This window comes from Chiloscyllium punctatum, chromosome 4, assembly GCF_047496795.1.
Source record: "Chiloscyllium punctatum isolate Juve2018m chromosome 4, sChiPun1.3, whole genome shotgun sequence".
Taxonomy (NCBI): domain Eukaryota; kingdom Metazoa; phylum Chordata; class Chondrichthyes; order Orectolobiformes; family Hemiscylliidae; genus Chiloscyllium; species Chiloscyllium punctatum.
The window spans coordinates 91514220-91530908 of record NC_092742.1 but is presented as its reverse complement, the minus strand read 5'-3'; the positions used below and the strand labels follow the sequence as shown (position 1 = coordinate 91530908).

Here is a 16689-nt window from a genome sequence, read left to right as displayed (position 1 = left end):
AACTTTATCCACTGTCACGGCCACCCCTGTAGTATCTGGACCCACTCCATCACTGATCCGTCATCAACCCTACACCCCTCACTGTAACACCGATATACCCCACACCCCTCACTGTAACACCGATATACCCCACACCCCTCACTGTAACACTGATATACCCCACAGCCCTAACTGTAACACTGATATACCCCACACCCCTAACTGTAACACCGATATACCCCACACCCCTCACTGTAACACCGATATACCCCACACCCCTAACTGTAACACTGATATACCCCACACCCCTCACTGTAACACTGATATACCCCACACCCCTAACTGTAACACCGATATACCCCACACCCCTCACTGTAACACAGATATACCCCACACCCCTAACTGTGACACCGATATACCCCACACCCCTCACTGTAACACCGATATACCCCACACCCCTAACTGTAACACCGATATACCCCACACCCCTCACTGTAACACTGATATACCCCACACTCCTCACTGGAACACCGATATACCCCACACCCCTCTCTGTAACACCGATATACCCCACACCCCTCACTGTAACACAGATATACCCCACACCCCTCACTGGAACACCGATATACCCCACACCCCTCACTGTAACACTGATATACCCCACACTCCTCACTGTAACACTGATATACCCCACACCCCTCACTGTAACACCGATATACCCCACACTCCTCACTGTAACACTGATATACCCCACACCCCTCACTGTAACACCGATATACCCCACACCCCTCAATGTAACACCGATATACCCCACACCCCTCACTGTAACACCGATATACCCCACCCCCCTCACTGTAACACCGATATACCCCACGCCCCTCACGGTAACACCGATATACTCCACGCCCCTCACTGTAAGACCGATATACCCCACGCCCTCACTGTAACACTGGTATACCCCACACCCCTTACTGTAACACCAATATACTCCACACCCCTCACTGTAACACCGATATACCCCACGCCCCTCACTGTAACACTGATATACCCTACACCCCTCACTGTGACACCGATATACCCCACACCCCTCACTGTAACACCGATATACCCCAAACCCCTCACTGTAACACCGATATACCCCACGCCCCTCAGTGTAACACTGATATACCCCACACCCCTCAGTGTAACACTGATATACCCCACACCCCTCACTGTAACACCGATATACTCCACACCCCTCACTGTAACACCGATATACCCCATACCCCTCTCTGTAACACCGATATTACCCACGCACCTTACTGTAACACCGATACGCCCCACACCCCTCACTGTAACACCGATATACCCCACACCCCTCACTGTGACACTGATATACCCCACACCGTGACACTGATATACCCCACACCCCTCACTGTAACACCGATATATCCCACACCCCTCACTGTAACACCGATATACTCCACACCCATCACTGTAACACGATATACCCCACACCCCTCTCTGTAACACCAATATTACCCACGCACCTCACTGTAACACTGATACACCCCACACCCCTCACTGTAACACTGGTACACCCCACACTCCTCACTGTAACACCGATATACCCCACATCCCTCACTGTAACACTGATACACCCCACACTCCTCACTGTAACACTGATACACCCCACACTCCTCACTGTAACACCGATATACCCCACACCTCTCGCTGTAACACTAATATACCCCACACCCCTCACTTTAACACTAATATACCCCACACCCCTCACTTGAACACTAATATACCCCACATCCCTCACTGTAACACCGATATACCCCACACCCCTCACTGTAACACCGATATACCCCACACCCCTCACTTTAACACTGATACACCCCACACCCCTTTTACCTGTGAATCTTGTGCACTGATTCAGTCAAGCTGTTACAAAGTCAGATCTGTACTCAGTCCAATTGGATCTATTTAATGTGGTATTGAGTCACTGAAATATGGTTATACTAACTGTTGAGTAGAGTCGTTAAGGTAATGTCAGAATCTATCATTGCTCTACCAGAGGAATTTTAACCATTTCAATAATTATTTCTTGAAGATTTGTGATGTGATTTCAAAATGGGAGCAAGCACTAAAGGAACTGCACCCCGGTAAATATGAAGGGAACAGGATTGTCCGACTGATATATAAAAGCAGGTAAGATCATCATATCCCACAAAGCATTATGCCTCTATTTATACTATACACTTTCATGCCTTATCCCTCTGCCAGTATGATGTCCCTGCCTTTATAACACACTCTACATTGCATTCACCTCATATTTATAATGTACTTCATTGTGAATTATCCCAATGTTTATCCTCATGTTGATAGTATACTCCACAGTACATTATTTCTATAATTATCATATACCACGTGGTGTACTGTACCTGTGTTTCGAATATAACAGTGGCATATGCTAGTAATTAATACACAGCCTATGCCAAATCTATGTGTTTATAACGTACTGTGCTGCCTTACAATCTTGTATTCTGCTATTACAGAATAGTTTGATTATATGTGAGATATTTTGGTCATTGTCTGTCCTATATTTCCCAGTATTGTCAATGATGGACAGTTAAATTAACTGTTCGCCCATTGATTCTCACTGACATGTGCCTCCAGCCCCATCCTGTGGCCACACAGTGATGTGTGCAGTTACAAGACTGAAGCTGAGTAATTCTGAATCAGATTGTGAGGTAATCCTCATCCACTGCTGGGTGAGCCTGGATTACATACTGCAGGCTGTTTCCCCACAGACCTGGGACTGAGGCACACCCTGTCACCTGTCCCCACTGTCGGCTTTGCTGTCTTGTCGGTCGTCTGGTGACACTGGTTCTGTTGTTTGGCACAGGATGTATTTCAGAGCTCAGGCGAAGGGCGAAACAGAGCGAGAGCGCCTCCTGCTGACCTATCAGGTTAATGACGAGGTGGTGAACGGACGATTCCCTGTGAATAAAGACCTGGCCTTGGAGGTGACTGCCTTAATGGCCCAGGTTAGCGTCTGGCTCGGAGAGTCTAATGTGTATTACCGTTGCAGGCATCAGGAAGCAGAGCTGTTTTATCGAATGACCATTCAGACTCCAGTCCTATTCTCTCTCACTTGTTCTTTCCTCTGTGGTTCATGCTGCTTTTCCTTTGTCTCGTAAATGCCCCCCTGCCCCTATTGCACACTCCCATATCTCCCCTCTCGCTCTCATTCTCATGCTTCCTTGTTGCTCATCTCTTTGATCCTTCTCTCACTCTGTCCATCGCTGTGCCGTTTCTTTCTCCTGCACGATCACCTCTGTTCTGCTTTTCTCCCACCCTTTCTGTTGTGTCTACCTTGCCTTGGTGTGTGTAAGAATACCCCAGAAACCCTGGTTTTAATTTTCCATGTTTTCCTCCATGGAATCATGCAGTATAGATAAGGCCCTTCAGTCCCCATCGACTCTGCACTGGTAGATGAGATGCTGCCTATTAACAGTGATGTACCTGTACATTATTTCATCCAAGTTGCCTTCCTTCTTGAAGGATTTGACCACCCAATACTTTTTATCTTCTTCGTTCCCAGTATGTGGGTGTCACTGGCCCGGGATGTGATGCTGCATAGTTGCCCAGAGGGACGGTTAGGAGCCACATTGCTGTGGCCCTAGAGTCACATTGTCGGCCAGACCCGGACAGCACTTTCCTTTCCTAAAGAACATGAGTGATCCAGAAGGGGTTTCTCCCGACGATGGATTCATGGTCATCGTTAGGTCCTGAATTCTCAGATTTTTATCGGAACTCAGATTCCATTATCTGCCGTGGCAGGATTCAAACCTGGGTCCCCAGAACATTAAATGGGTCTCTGGATTCACAGTCCGACAATAATACCAGTAGGCCTTCATCTCCCCACGTATGTAATACAGAGGAACCTCGATTATCCGAAAATCGGATCATCCGAAGGGGATCTCGAGGTCCCGACAGAAGCATTCCATCAAAGACATGTGTCCAACACTGATTGTGTCTTTCGTTTACAGTGATTAAACATGCTGCTGAGAACAGTCCTGGGAGCGCAGGCACTGTCTCTAAATGACTGACCTCCCGCGTGCTCTCTCTCTCTCTTTCTCCCCCCCCCCCACACTTTCCCTGAAGGTCTACACAGCCGTGTACCCAAAACACCCTTTCCCCAGGTAATCTCTCCAACATTCCTGAAGAAGGGCTCATGCCCGAAACGTCGATTCTCCTGCTCCTTGGATGCTGCCTGACCTGCTGCGCTTTTCCAGCAACACATTTTCAGCTCAATCTCTCCAACACTGTCCTGTACAGGGCAGAGGTGGAACCTGTCAAACAGTTGCAGTGAAAAGTTGTGTGTGTGTGTGTGTGTGTGTGTGTGTGTACGCGCACTATTTGGAGACACCCCCCTACCCCCGAAAGGCAGTAGCAGCAGCAGCTGTCTTGTTATTGGTGTCCAGTCCGGCTGCCCCGGAGAGGGGGTGGGGCACGCAGGGGTGCAGGAGGGGGTGGTAGGCGGTGTTGGACGGGGTTTGGGGGCAGGCGGGGGGGCAATGTTGGACAGGGTTGTGGGGAAGCGGGGGTGGGCTCGCGGGTGCGCTGTGATGCTGCCTTATCCCCTGAACAGGGAGCAGACTTTACAGAAAACTCCAAGCCCCAGAGGAAAGGCATTGAATCGATTAACCGAATAATCAATTATCTGAACGAAATAGTGCCCGCCCAGCTCGTTTGGATAATCGAGGTTCCTCTGCATTGTGCTTGTTCGTATATTTTCCTACAGAGGACACTGGGCAATATTTGTGACCAGGAACACTGGTGAATTGTTTAAATACCTTTCCTTTGCTCAGGGGTATGAACCTGATAATAATACATCAATTCCCTTCCTAGAACCTTACAGTATAGAGCGAAACCATTTGACCCTTATTGTGGAAAGGGATTTCCAATTAGACCCACTGTCTTGGTGCCTCGTAACCCTGATCTTATATTTCCCTTTATCTAATTTTCTTCTGAAAGCGACTTTCTGCTTCTGCCACATTATCAGCTGAGGTGTTTTGAATTGTAACTCTTGTGTGTACCCATTCTTGGTTATCCTTGAGAAGATGGTGCAGAGCCACTTCCTTGGCATGTAGGGAGACGTACAATGTCGTTAAGAAGGGAATTCCAGGATTTTGGCCCAGCAACACTGAAGGAATGGAATATATTTTCAAGTCAGGATGGCTAGGAGGGGAAATTGCATGTAGTGGTGTTCCCATGTATCTGCTGCTCCTGCCCTTCATAGAATCCCTGCAGTGCGGAAGCAGGCCATCAGGTCCACACCAACCCTCCGAAGACCATCCCATCCCTCCGAAGACAAGCCCATCCCTGTAACCCTGCATTTCCCATGGGCAAACCACCCAATTGGCACATCCCTGAACACTATGGGCAATTTGGTATGGCCAATCCACCTGACCAGCACATCTTTGGACTGTGGGAGGAAACCGGAGCACCCGGAGGAAACCCACACAGACACGGGGAGGATGTGCAAACTCCACACAGTCACCCCGAGGCCAGAATCGAGCCTGGGTCCCTGGCGTTGTGAGGCAGCAGTGTTAACCACTGAGCTGCTGTGCCACTCCAGTAGAGACTTGGATTTGGAAGGTGTTGCTGACGGAAATCTCTTGCTGAGTTGCTGCAGTGCCTCTTTTATATGGTAGACAGTGCTGCCACTTTCTGTTGGTGGTGGGGGGCCACTGGATACTTATGGTGATATTTCAGGGTTTGTAACGTGTGCCGGTGTGGTTCCTACAGGTGGAGTACGGTGATCTGGCACGCCCGATCCCTTCCAGTCCCGGGAGTAGCTCCCAGTTGAAGACCCAGCAGTTTCTGCAGCAGGTTCTGGAGAAATTCTATCCCAAGCACTACAGACAAGGATGTACACACCAGCAGATCAGGTAGGCCTGGCCTCGACTGCCCCAACTCTTTGACTGTGCCAGGGCATTCTCAACCTTTACCAAGTAAAATCCACGACATAGCTTAAGAGCAGTGTAACATCCTCAGGCCTTGGTCTTGATTCAATCTTGAGTTAGGAAATAGTTGACAAGGGACTGTCAGCTGAAATCACGGCTCATTGGAACTGAAAGCAAGGTTTTGACTTGGGGTTTGAAGATTGGCTGGGTGGATAGAGCAGTAATAATGATGATGTACTCGTGAGTGACTAGTGTTGTACCATAATCATCTGGGTTGGGGCCCTACCCATTTATTCATGCCTTTGGATAACACAACTGAGCGCCCTGTAGCGCAGTGTCTGACTTCAGTCAGTAATGTGGATGGGAACATTTTTAGATTTAGCAAGTGGGCAAATTGTGCCTGAACGTAACCTTAGGGAAGTGCTGTTGAGCTGCAATTATTCATATATTGTAGAAGGTACTACAGCCACATATTGTATGTAGGTATTGTATGTGTGCAGACCACTGCCCCTCAAGGAGGGTATGTTGGTCTTGGAGAGGCTGCTGTGACCATGGACCAGAATAATTTAAATTTGATTAGATTAGATTCCCTACAGTGTGGAAACAGGCCATTTGGCCCAACCAACCCTCCGAAGAGTAACCCACTGAGACCCATTTGCCTCTGACTAATGCACCAAATACGATGGACAATTTAGCATGGCCAATTCACCTGACCTGCACATCTTTGGATTGTGGGAGGAAACCGGAGCACCCGGAGGAAACCCACGCAGACACGGGGAGAATGTGCAAACTCCACACAGTCAGTCGCCTGAGGATGGAATCGAACCCAGGTCCCTGGCGCTGTGAGGCAGCAGTGCGAACCACTGAGCCACCGTGCCGCATGTTGGATAGAGCAGGATTGTATTCCCTTAAGCTTTAAAGATGGAATGTGTTTCAAATATTTAAAGGATTCAGGAAGGTATCTATGAAGGAACTATTTCATCTGGCTGTAGCAGGGAGTCAAGACTAAGGAAAGATCATTTGGATTGAAAGGTCAGGAAGTTAAGTACGGGGCTTCCTTTTCCTCAGAAAGGGCAGGCCATTGGAAATGCTATCTGAGGAGGCCGTGGTGTTGGGATGGGACACTCGGTGCCTATGGACAGATGGTTGTCTTTTTCTTTAAGTGACAACCTCAAGAAACACGGAGCGATGGCGAGAGAATGGAATTGAGTTGTGGATCAGCCATGATCTGACTGAATTCTGGAACAGAGGAGCTGAAACAGCAACCGCCTTCTGTTCCAAATGTTGCAATATTTCCCACCGTCCGAGAGAGTGACGATCAGGGAGGGGAAGGCCAGTCAGGTGAAGGTAACAGTTTATAAGCGTGGATCAACACCTGTCCTTAACCTAAATAACCATAGTGCTGTTTCTCTGTGTGACGCTGGCCATCTCTATTCAAACAGGCGACTGGCAGACACACTGGCCACAAAGTGGATGCTACTGAGAGGTTGCAGTGGAGCTGACTGCGTGCGAATCTACCTGACTGTTGTTCGCAAGTGGCCATTCTTCGGAGCAAAACTTTTCACGGCGAAGGTAAAACCTGAATCAATGTGACAGGGGCCACAGCGAATAGTTACCTCAGGAGCACTGGGTACCCTTCACCCCTGCCCCACAGACGCGCAGACACACACGCACACACAGATGCACATGTGCAGACACTCACGCGCACACAGACGCACGCACGCAGACACACTCTCTCTCACGCTTACACACACACACACACACACACACACAGTAGAACTTAAAGATCATGACAGTTGGTAGTTGATCCTCTCCCTCACTAAGACTGCCTACTTTCAACATCGGAACGTATCAGGTCGAGTGACCCTTCCTCAGAACTGATGGTTACGAGGAAAGTGTTGGTTTTTCTGCAAAAGCTAGGATGGGACGGGGTAAGATGTAAGCAATAAGTAGGGATAGAGCCCAAAGCGAGAGAAGGACTGTTGGACAGACAAAGAAGTGGATAACAGTCAGCCTGGGAGAATGAATCAAGGTTAAAGTGGTGCTGGAAAAGCACAGCAGGCTAGGCAGCATCTGAGAACCAGGAAAAATCGACGTTTCGGGCAAAAGCCCTTCCTCAGGAATCCTTGCACTGCTTGGTATGCACCACCAGAGGGTGCTGTTGACCCATGTTAATGGAATCAGGAAATTCCTGATGAAGGGCTTTTGCCCGAAACATCGATTTCCCTGCTCCTCGGATGCTGCCTGACCTGCTGTGCTTTTCCAACACCACTCTGATCTTGACTCTGATCTCCAGCATCTGCAGTACCCACTTCTGCCTGGGAGAATGAATAGCTACTAATGGAGACTGTTAGTGGCTAACAATGGGTTGTATGTAGTAGCAGACTGTGTGGTAACAAGGCCGGTTGTGTGGAGATTGACTATCAGAACATGGGGGAAGGTGCCTCAAGCTGCTCAGTTGTTGAACGCGCAATTGAATCCAGAAGGCTGTAGTGTTCCCAAGCGGAAAACGAGGTGCTGTTCTTCCAGCTGGTACCGAGCTTCTCTGGAGCACCCCATACCAATTTTCCTAGCTGCCATCGGTTCTGAGGAAACGTCACTGGACCCGAAACGTTAACTCTGGTCTCTCTCCACGGATGCTGCCAGACCTGCTGAGCTTTTCCAGTGATGTCTGTTTCTGTTTCTGCCGTGTCTGCAGTTGCCTGAACCCGAAGTTTTGGAATTCCCTCCCTATACCTGTCTGCCTCCCCTCCTTTGTTAAGAGACTGTCTTTCAAACCCACCTCTTTTGTACTCATAGTGTCTCAGTGTCAAGTTTCTGTGCTGTATCACTCTGTGGGATGTTTTCGAGATTGATCAAATTCGCATCCATAATTCCAACCGGAATTCTTTGGTATCCCACCCTCGTTTTCCTGCTAATTTTCCTTAACAAGTACTTGTCCAAATGCATGTTGAAAACCGCTGTGAACATACTTTCAGGTATTGCCTTTCAGAGCAGACTGATCAACTGTGCAAAACAAATACTGTTTTCCTCTGCTCTCTATTTATGTTAATGGCCTCCTTGAAGAACAATCCCAGGTTCCCTTCTCTCTCCATAGAAATGAAGCTAATGGCGGATTACATTGGATATATGGCACTCAAAAGCAGGCCATTCAGCCCAACCCATCACCCCTGGTATTTAGACTTCACTTAAACTTCCTTGCACATTGTTCCCATCTGATCCCCTTCTCTCGCATCTGCTTGTCCAGCTTTCCCCTTAAGTGCATCAATACCACCCCCACCCCCACCCCCCCCCCCCCCCCCCCCCCCCCGCCAGCCCCCAGCCAGGTAATGTTTATAATAGGGCTGAAGTGTTGGACACAGTGGGTCAACAAGTGGCTGGACTTCCTGCAGCATTTATGCTAAGGGAGCAAGTTTGTCAGAAAGTGCGAGTTGGCACGGTAACACTTCCCTGTGACCTTTGTGCAAGTCTGAAAGGCCTCAAACCTTCGCAGATTGAACAGGCTCATTACAGTGAGGCTTTTAATTGCAACACAGGTTTTGGCCAAAAAGCAGATAACTGTCAGAATTGCAGATTGGTAACAGGAAACGTGTCTGCTAAGACACTGTTTTGCATCATGCTGGCCATCGTACCGTCATGAGTGTGTATTCAGAGCAGCTATATTTGTATAGCACCTTCTACAGAGTCTTCATGGTTTGTGCTGTCAAAGGCGTTGGTCAGGTTATTGAACACCACGTAAAGGTCTCTGTTCTGTTCACTTGGCCCTGTCCAAATCAGATCCTGATCGTATTTCTACACACCTTGACAAGACCTTGACATCCTTCTTAAAGTTTGCCGCACGGAATTAGCATAATATCTGAAATGAGAACTCAAGCAATTTATAGCAGTGTAACATAATGACAGGTAGTAAAGCTTCTTTAAAAGCTCCAGTAACTTAGATGTCTGGATTGTTACCGGAGCCATGAGCAAATTGTTACGGTGTGAATGAGGTTGGAGGGTTAAATGTGTAGGAGAGATGGGTTTTAATCCATGGGGCATTTCCACCACTGCTGGAGAAAATAAGGGCTCAGCTGTGAGGATGGCCAGGTGCTGGGACCAGCGCTCGGGCAAGGTGTACCACCAGACCAGCAGAGAGCGCTTTACGCTCAATAGTTAAAGAAGGATCAAGTGGGGGAGGTTGGGATAAGTTAAAGAGAATGCAAGAGAGTAGATTACAAAAAGGGAATTGATGAACTGAGTGTGGAAGGAAGAGACAGAGTTTACAAACTTCAGATCGCACCACCTAGAGGGTGAAAAAAATAATAAAATGGTAGAAATTATGCCATCTAGACGAATCAGTTGCTTGGTACAGAAACTCCCTAACCAGGACCATAAGAAACTACAGAGAGTTGTGAACACAGCCCAGTCCATCACACAAACCAACCTTCCACCCATTGACCCCATCTATACTTCTCACTGCCTGGGGAAGGCAGCGACACCATCAAAGGCCCCTCCCACCCTGGTTATAATCTCTTCCAACCTCTTCCATTGGGCAAAAGATACAGAAGCTTAAACACCGTACCAACAGATTCAAGAACAGCTTCTTCCCCGCTGTTATTAGACTTCTGAACAGACCTCTCAAAATTCAAATTTAATGTTGATCTCGCTCTGTGTGCACCTTCTCTGCAGATGGAACATTCACTCTGTTCTGTGACCCTAACGCACTGTGTATGGTATCATCTGCCCCGTACTGCTTGCAAAACAAAACATTTCTCTGTACCTGGGTACATGTTTACCCTGGATGGTGGGGTGGGGGTGGGCTTTCTACAACCAGACAATGTCACGAAATAAGGAGCAGGCCATTGAGGACTGAGCTGAGGAGGAATTGCTTCATTGTGAAACTGGCCGCTCTTCGGGATTCTGGGCCGGGGAGGCTCACCCATTGACGCGCGTCAAGCGATAGGATGGTGTTACGGGGAACTAGCGCTGAGGTGAATCAGTCACAATGAGCCGTACAGTCTCAAGAGGCTGAGTGGCCTACTCCTCCTCCATAATTATTGTCATGTTGGTTTCCCAGTCTGTCTGTCTTTCCCTGGCTGAGAGTCAGACTAGTGCACAGGAAAGTGCTGACATACTCCAGTGTAGCAGAGTTTCAGCCAGTGATGTTTGAGAAGATTTGTAGCTCAGGTTGATGATATGGATGTAAGTTAGCTCGCTGAGCTGGAAGGTTTGTTTTCAGACGTTTCGTCACCATGACTAGGGAACATCACCAGTGAGTCTCTGACGAAGAGTTTCAGCCATTCTTCTTCCGAGAGGTGTGGGACTAGCCAGGAAGGAATCGGCAAGGTTAGTGTGACACAGCGTAATGTCATGTCGCTAACTTGATGGAGGAAATAAGTAAGGTCCCTTTGACAGCTCCCTTTGAATCGAGTGAGTGTCTCTGGGAGACTCTAACCAACCCTTTTCGTCTCTGTGCAGCCGGTTGCTCCTTCCCCCCTCGATGAGAAGCCTGTGTGGTTGGCAGTGAATGAAGATGGTGTCAACATTCTGGAATGCAGCACAATGGTATGTATCCACTTTGGGAGACACAAGGGCAGTTTCGGTCTGTCGCAGGCTGACCAACGAGCAAGCGGGTTTGGTGGGATGGTACCATCACTCCCACAGGCGGACAGTCAGCCTATCCTGTGCGTGTGTATCTGTGTCTGTGTCTGTCTGTGTCTGTGTCTGTGTATCTGTGACTGTCTGTGTCTGTCTGTCTCTGTGTCTATGTGTCTGTCTGTGGTTATCTGACTGTCTGTGTGTGTGTGTGTGTCTGTGTGTGAGAGTCTGTCTGTGTGTGTCTGTGCATCTGTGTGTGTATCTGTCTGCCTGTGTGTCTATTTGTATCTGTCTGCATATGTTTGTGCGTGAGTGTGTGTGCGTGTGTCTGTCTGCGCGTGTGTGTCTGTCTGTCTGTCTTGTATCTCATGCGGAAAACCTCTGTGACCCCTGTGACTGTGTTCTGACACAACGTCTGTGGCCCTCAAGTCCTCAGCTTGGGTCTTGAACCTGGTGCTTCTGGACCAGAGATAGGACTGTACCGGCTGACCTGTCCCTGTATTCTTCATTGATTGTAAGCTTCTCAGTCCAGCACAGATTAGCTGGTCCTAAAACTGTAGGTTGGTTCATGTCAAATAGACCCCAACCTGGGGATAGGATTATTTGAGCTTCATATAGGCCTAACCCATAAAGGGATATAAAACATCGCCCTCTATCACACTCTTCCAGATCCAGACTTTCACCATACCGTCATTATTCAGAACAGTAATGTCAGCCCCCACTGTCTCATAAACCAGAAGATAAACGTAGAAGAGAGATTTGATGTTATAAATCACAAGTTATTTTTAAACATCAGCACAATTCGTTAGTTGGTTTATAAACCTCATTAGCAGTCTGTTTAATCTTGAACTAAAACTTTATTAAAGTACCTGAAAACGCTTTAAGAATTTGTTTTTCAACAAACTGTTACCTTCACAGGCAGTAAGGAAGGAACCCACCTCCCAACCTTGTCATTATTGATTGAAACTGCTAGTGACTGGCAGAATGAAACCGTACCCATCCCTCCCAGCTCAGTGCTTCAATGTAGTCAAAATACACTTCTCCGCAGTGCAGTAACATAATTACCTGCAAACTTGAGTTATTTAAAATATGACGGGGGCACTCAAGTTAATGTAAAGTTGGGAATAATAATTGACAGTTGAAAACCCTCTAATCAATCCAGCCTTGTCACATGCAGTTATTAAAACTTGTGTATCACTATATGAACTCTACCGTTCAAAAGATTTCCACAGTCAGTTTTAATCATCAGTTTGATTTGCCATATTCACAAGTGTGTTGCTGCTTTAATACCAATGGCCTTTCAGTTGTCCTGATGCAGGTAACAGGAGGTCTGGTGATCCGTTAGTGTTAGTTCACCTGAGCCACAGATCCTACTCCAGGACTCAGTGGGCTTGGAAGGTGTGTTACAGCCCAGGCAAGCTCACCTGCACCCACAGCAGAGTGGGAGAGTTCCCTGGCCAGCTAGAATGTGTAGCAGCTGCAGTATAACCAGCGTCCCCACCTCCCACAGATTCTGGGCAGGACCTAGACTCCATGGCAAGTGTACTTCAGTAGACTGCTGCTGGGAATAATGCAGCGACATGCCCTCAAAGTTCTGTACCGTAAACAGTACAAATCTGTAGGGAATATATATAATCTAAAACACAAACTACAGTTTGGAATTGAAAGGCACAACAGAAAAGTGTTGTTTTTGCCAAGCGTGGATTATGAAGAAAATTGAACAGGGAAGGCAGGGCTTCAGTGCCTGTAAATGAGGGGCTGTCAATAATGAGGAAGGTAACCAAACCACCAAAGAACCTGGTGTTGTAAAAGGAAAGGGGAAAGCAGGAGGTGGAAGGTCACACCCAAACATTGTAATTCACCTCCCAAGAACTTGCGTACAGCCCAAGTGGGGAAAGCCAGCACTAGGATCCTGTCTGGCCCGGCTCCCCGTCCTCCAGCCTTTCTCGACAGAGAACTTATTAGTTTGTTAACAAGTCTGAGCACCAGCAGGGGTGGCTTACTGCGGGCTGCTCCTTGTAACCAGCCCTTCGATCACAAAGCAACCTGAACCGACCTGGTTTCCCACCGGAATATCATTCGCCAACAGTGGGGGGGGGTCTAAAAAAAAAACAGCCCGGGTTTCACAGACTTCTGACTGAGGTCCCCCGTGAGGCCAGATCTTGGCTGCGAGGATTGATATGTCTGTCTGATTGAAAGGAAGCCTAGACTGAGTGATGCAGTGTCTTTGCGATCCCTGTCACCTTGGAGCAGCAGGTCGGTCCCTGAGAGATGGTGTCCTTTTTGTGGTTTTCAGCATCCCGTGGTAAATTATCCCTATCCGTCAGTCCTGACCTTCGGAGGTTGTCGCGATGACTTTATGATGGTGGTCAGCAAAGCCAAGGAGGGGAACCCAGTACGAAGCACCATTGAGAAACTGGTGTTTGCTATGGTGAAACCCAAGGTAAGGAGGTTTCAGATTGAGCACCCTATTACTGAGACAAGGTACCGACTACAAAGTAGAAAGATAAGGAAATCAGTTAATAATTTGACGTGGCAGTCCTTCTGTAGTGCTCAGCCATGCTGGGCTCGCATTCTGCACAAGGGTTCCATCTCTCCACACTCAACACCAATGCAGTTACCAGGAGACCATGGGCTCAATTTCCTCCACGTTCGGCTGGCTCTCTCCCTGTCCCCGGAGCTCTCTCCCTGTCCCCGGAGCTCTCTCCCTGTCCCCGGCGCTCTCTCCCTGTCCCCGGAGCTCTTTCCCTGTCCCCGGCACTCTCTCCCTGTCCCTGGCCCTCTCTCTCCCTGTCCCCGGAGCTCTCTCCCTGTCCCCGGCGCGCTCTCTCCCTGTCCCTGGCACTCTCTCTCCCTGTCCCCTTCACTCTCTCCCTGTCCCCAGTGCTCTCTCCCTGTCCCCGGAGCTCTCTCCCTGTCCCCTTCACTCTCTCCCTGTCCCTGGCGCTCTCTCCCTGTCCCCGGTGCTCTCTCCCTGTCCCCTTCACTCTCTCCCTGTCCCCCGCGCTCTCTCCCTGTCCCTGGCGCTCTCTCCCTATCCCCCATGCTCCCTCTCACTGTCCCCCGCGCTCTCTCCCTGTCCCCGGAGCTCTCTCACTGTCCCCCGCGCTCTCCCCCTGTCCCCCGCGCTCTCTCTCTGTCCCCGGCACACTCTCCCTGTCCCCGGCGCTCTCCCCCTGTCCCCCGCGCTCTCTCCCCCTGTCCCCCGCGCTCTCTCCCCCTATCCCCGGCGCTCTCTCCCTGTTGCCCGCGCTCTCTGCCCCTATCCCGGGCGCTCTCTCCCTGTTGCCCGTGCTCTCTCCCCTTATCCCCGGTGCTCTCTCCCTGTCGCCCGCGCTCTCTCCCCCTATCCCCAGCGCTCTCTCCCTGTCCCCAGCGCGTTCTCCCTGTCCCCCGCACTCTCTCCCTGTCCCCCGCGCTCTCTCCCTGTCCCCCGCGCTCCTCCCCCTGTCCCCCGCGCTCTCTCCCCCTATCCCCGGTGCTCTCTCCCTGTCGCCCGCGCTCTCTCCCCCTATCCCCAGCGCTATCTCCCTGTCCCCAGCGCGTTCTCCCTGTCCCCCGCACTCTCTCCCTGTCCCCCGCGCTCTCTCTCTGTCCCCCGCGCTCTCTCCCTGTCCCCCGCACTCTCTCCCTGTCCCCCGCGCTCTCTCGCTGTCCCCGGAGCACTCTTCCTGTCCCCGGTGCTCTCTTGCTGTCCCCCGCGCTCTCTCCCTGTCCCCCCGCGCTCTCTCTCTGTCCCCCGCGCTCTCTCCCTGTCCCCCGGCGCTCTCTCCCTGTCTCCCGGCGCTCTCTCCCTGTCCCCCTGCGCTCTCTCCCTGTCCCCTGCGCTCTCTCCCTGTCCCCCGCGCTCTCTCTCTGTCCCCGGCGCTCTCTCCCTGTCGCCCGCGCTCTCTCCCTGTCCCCCTGCGCTCTCTCCCTGTCCCCCTGCGCTCTCTCCCTGTCCCCTGCGCTCTCTCCCTGTCCCCCTGCGCTCTCTCCCTGTCCCCCGCGCTCTCTCCCTGTCCCCCCGCGCTCTCTCTCTGTCCCCCGCGCTCTCTCCCTGTCCCCCGGCGCTCTCTCCCTGTCTCCCGGCGCTCTCTCCCTGTCCCCCTGCGCTCTCTCCCTGTCCCCTGCGCTCTCTCCCTGTCCCCCGCGCTCTCTCTCTGTCCCCGGCGCTCTCTCCCTGTCGCCCGCGCTCTCTCCCTGTCCCCCTGCGCTCTCTCCCTGTCCCCCTGCGCTCTCTCCCTGTCCCCTGCGCTCTCTCCCTGTCCCCCTGCGCTCTCTCCCTGTCCCCTGCGCTCTCTCCCTGTCCCCTGCGCTCTCTCCCTGTCCCCCTGCGCTCTCTCCCTGTCCCCCTGCGCTCTCTCCCTGTCCCCCTGCGCTCTCTCCCTGTCCCCCTGCGCTCTCTCCCTGTCCCCCTGCGCTCTCTCCCTGTCCCCCTGCGCTCTCTCCCTGTCCCCCTGCGCTCTCTCCCTGTCCCCCTGCGCTCTCTCCCTGTCCCCCTGCGCTCTCTCCCTGTCCCCCTGCGCTCTCTCCCTGTCCCCCTGCGCTCTCTCTCTGTCCCCTGCGCTCTCTCCCTGTACCCTGCGCTCTCTCCCTATCCTTTGTGCTTTTTGCTATCCCCTGCGCTTTTTGCTGTCCCCCGCGTTTAAATCACTGTCCCCCGCGTTTAAATCACTGTCCCCTGTGTTTAAATCACTGTCCCCTGTGTTTAAATCACTGTCCCCTGTGTTTAAATCACTGTCCCCTGTGTTTAAATCACTGTCCCCTGTGTTTAAATCACTGTCCCCTGTGTTTAAATCACTGTCCCCCGTGTTTAAATCACTGTCCCCTGTGTTTAAATCACTGTCCCCTGTGTTTAAATCACTGTCCCCTGTGTTTAAATCACTGTCCCCTGTGTTTAAATCACTGTCCCCTGTGTTTAAATCACTGTCCCCTGTGTTTAAATCACTGTCCCCTGTGTTTAAATCACTGTCCCCCGTGTTTAAATCACTGTCCCCTGTGTTTAAATCACTGTCCCCTGTGTTTAAATCACTGTCCCCCGCGTTTAAATCACTGTCCCCTGTGTTTAAATCACTGTCCCCTGTGTTTAAATCACTGTCCCCTGTGTTTAAATCACTGTCCCCTGTGTTTAAATCACTGTCCCCTGTGTTTAAATCACTGTCCCCCGCGTTTAAATCACTGTCCCCTGTGTTTA

The 16689-nt window shown here is 50.6% G+C and overlaps 1 protein-coding gene across 3 annotated transcripts in view; it reads left to right on the top strand.

Moving 5' to 3' along the window:
* Positions 1-16689, top strand: part of plekhh1 (pleckstrin homology domain containing, family H (with MyTH4 domain) member 1) — a 161145-nt gene that overhangs the window by 128391 nt on the left and 16065 nt on the right. For all 3 annotated transcript variants that reach the window (XM_072569296.1, XM_072569295.1, XM_072569297.1), the window contains 6 exons: positions 2075-2172; positions 2870-3011; positions 5779-5921; positions 7379-7508; positions 11394-11480; positions 13810-13956. In XM_072569296.1, coding sequence (XP_072425397.1) covers positions 2075-2172; positions 2870-3011; positions 5779-5921; positions 7379-7508; positions 11394-11480; positions 13810-13956 — 747 coding nt within the window. The remainder of the gene's footprint in view (positions 1-2074; positions 2173-2869; positions 3012-5778; positions 5922-7378; positions 7509-11393; positions 11481-13809; positions 13957-16689) is intronic.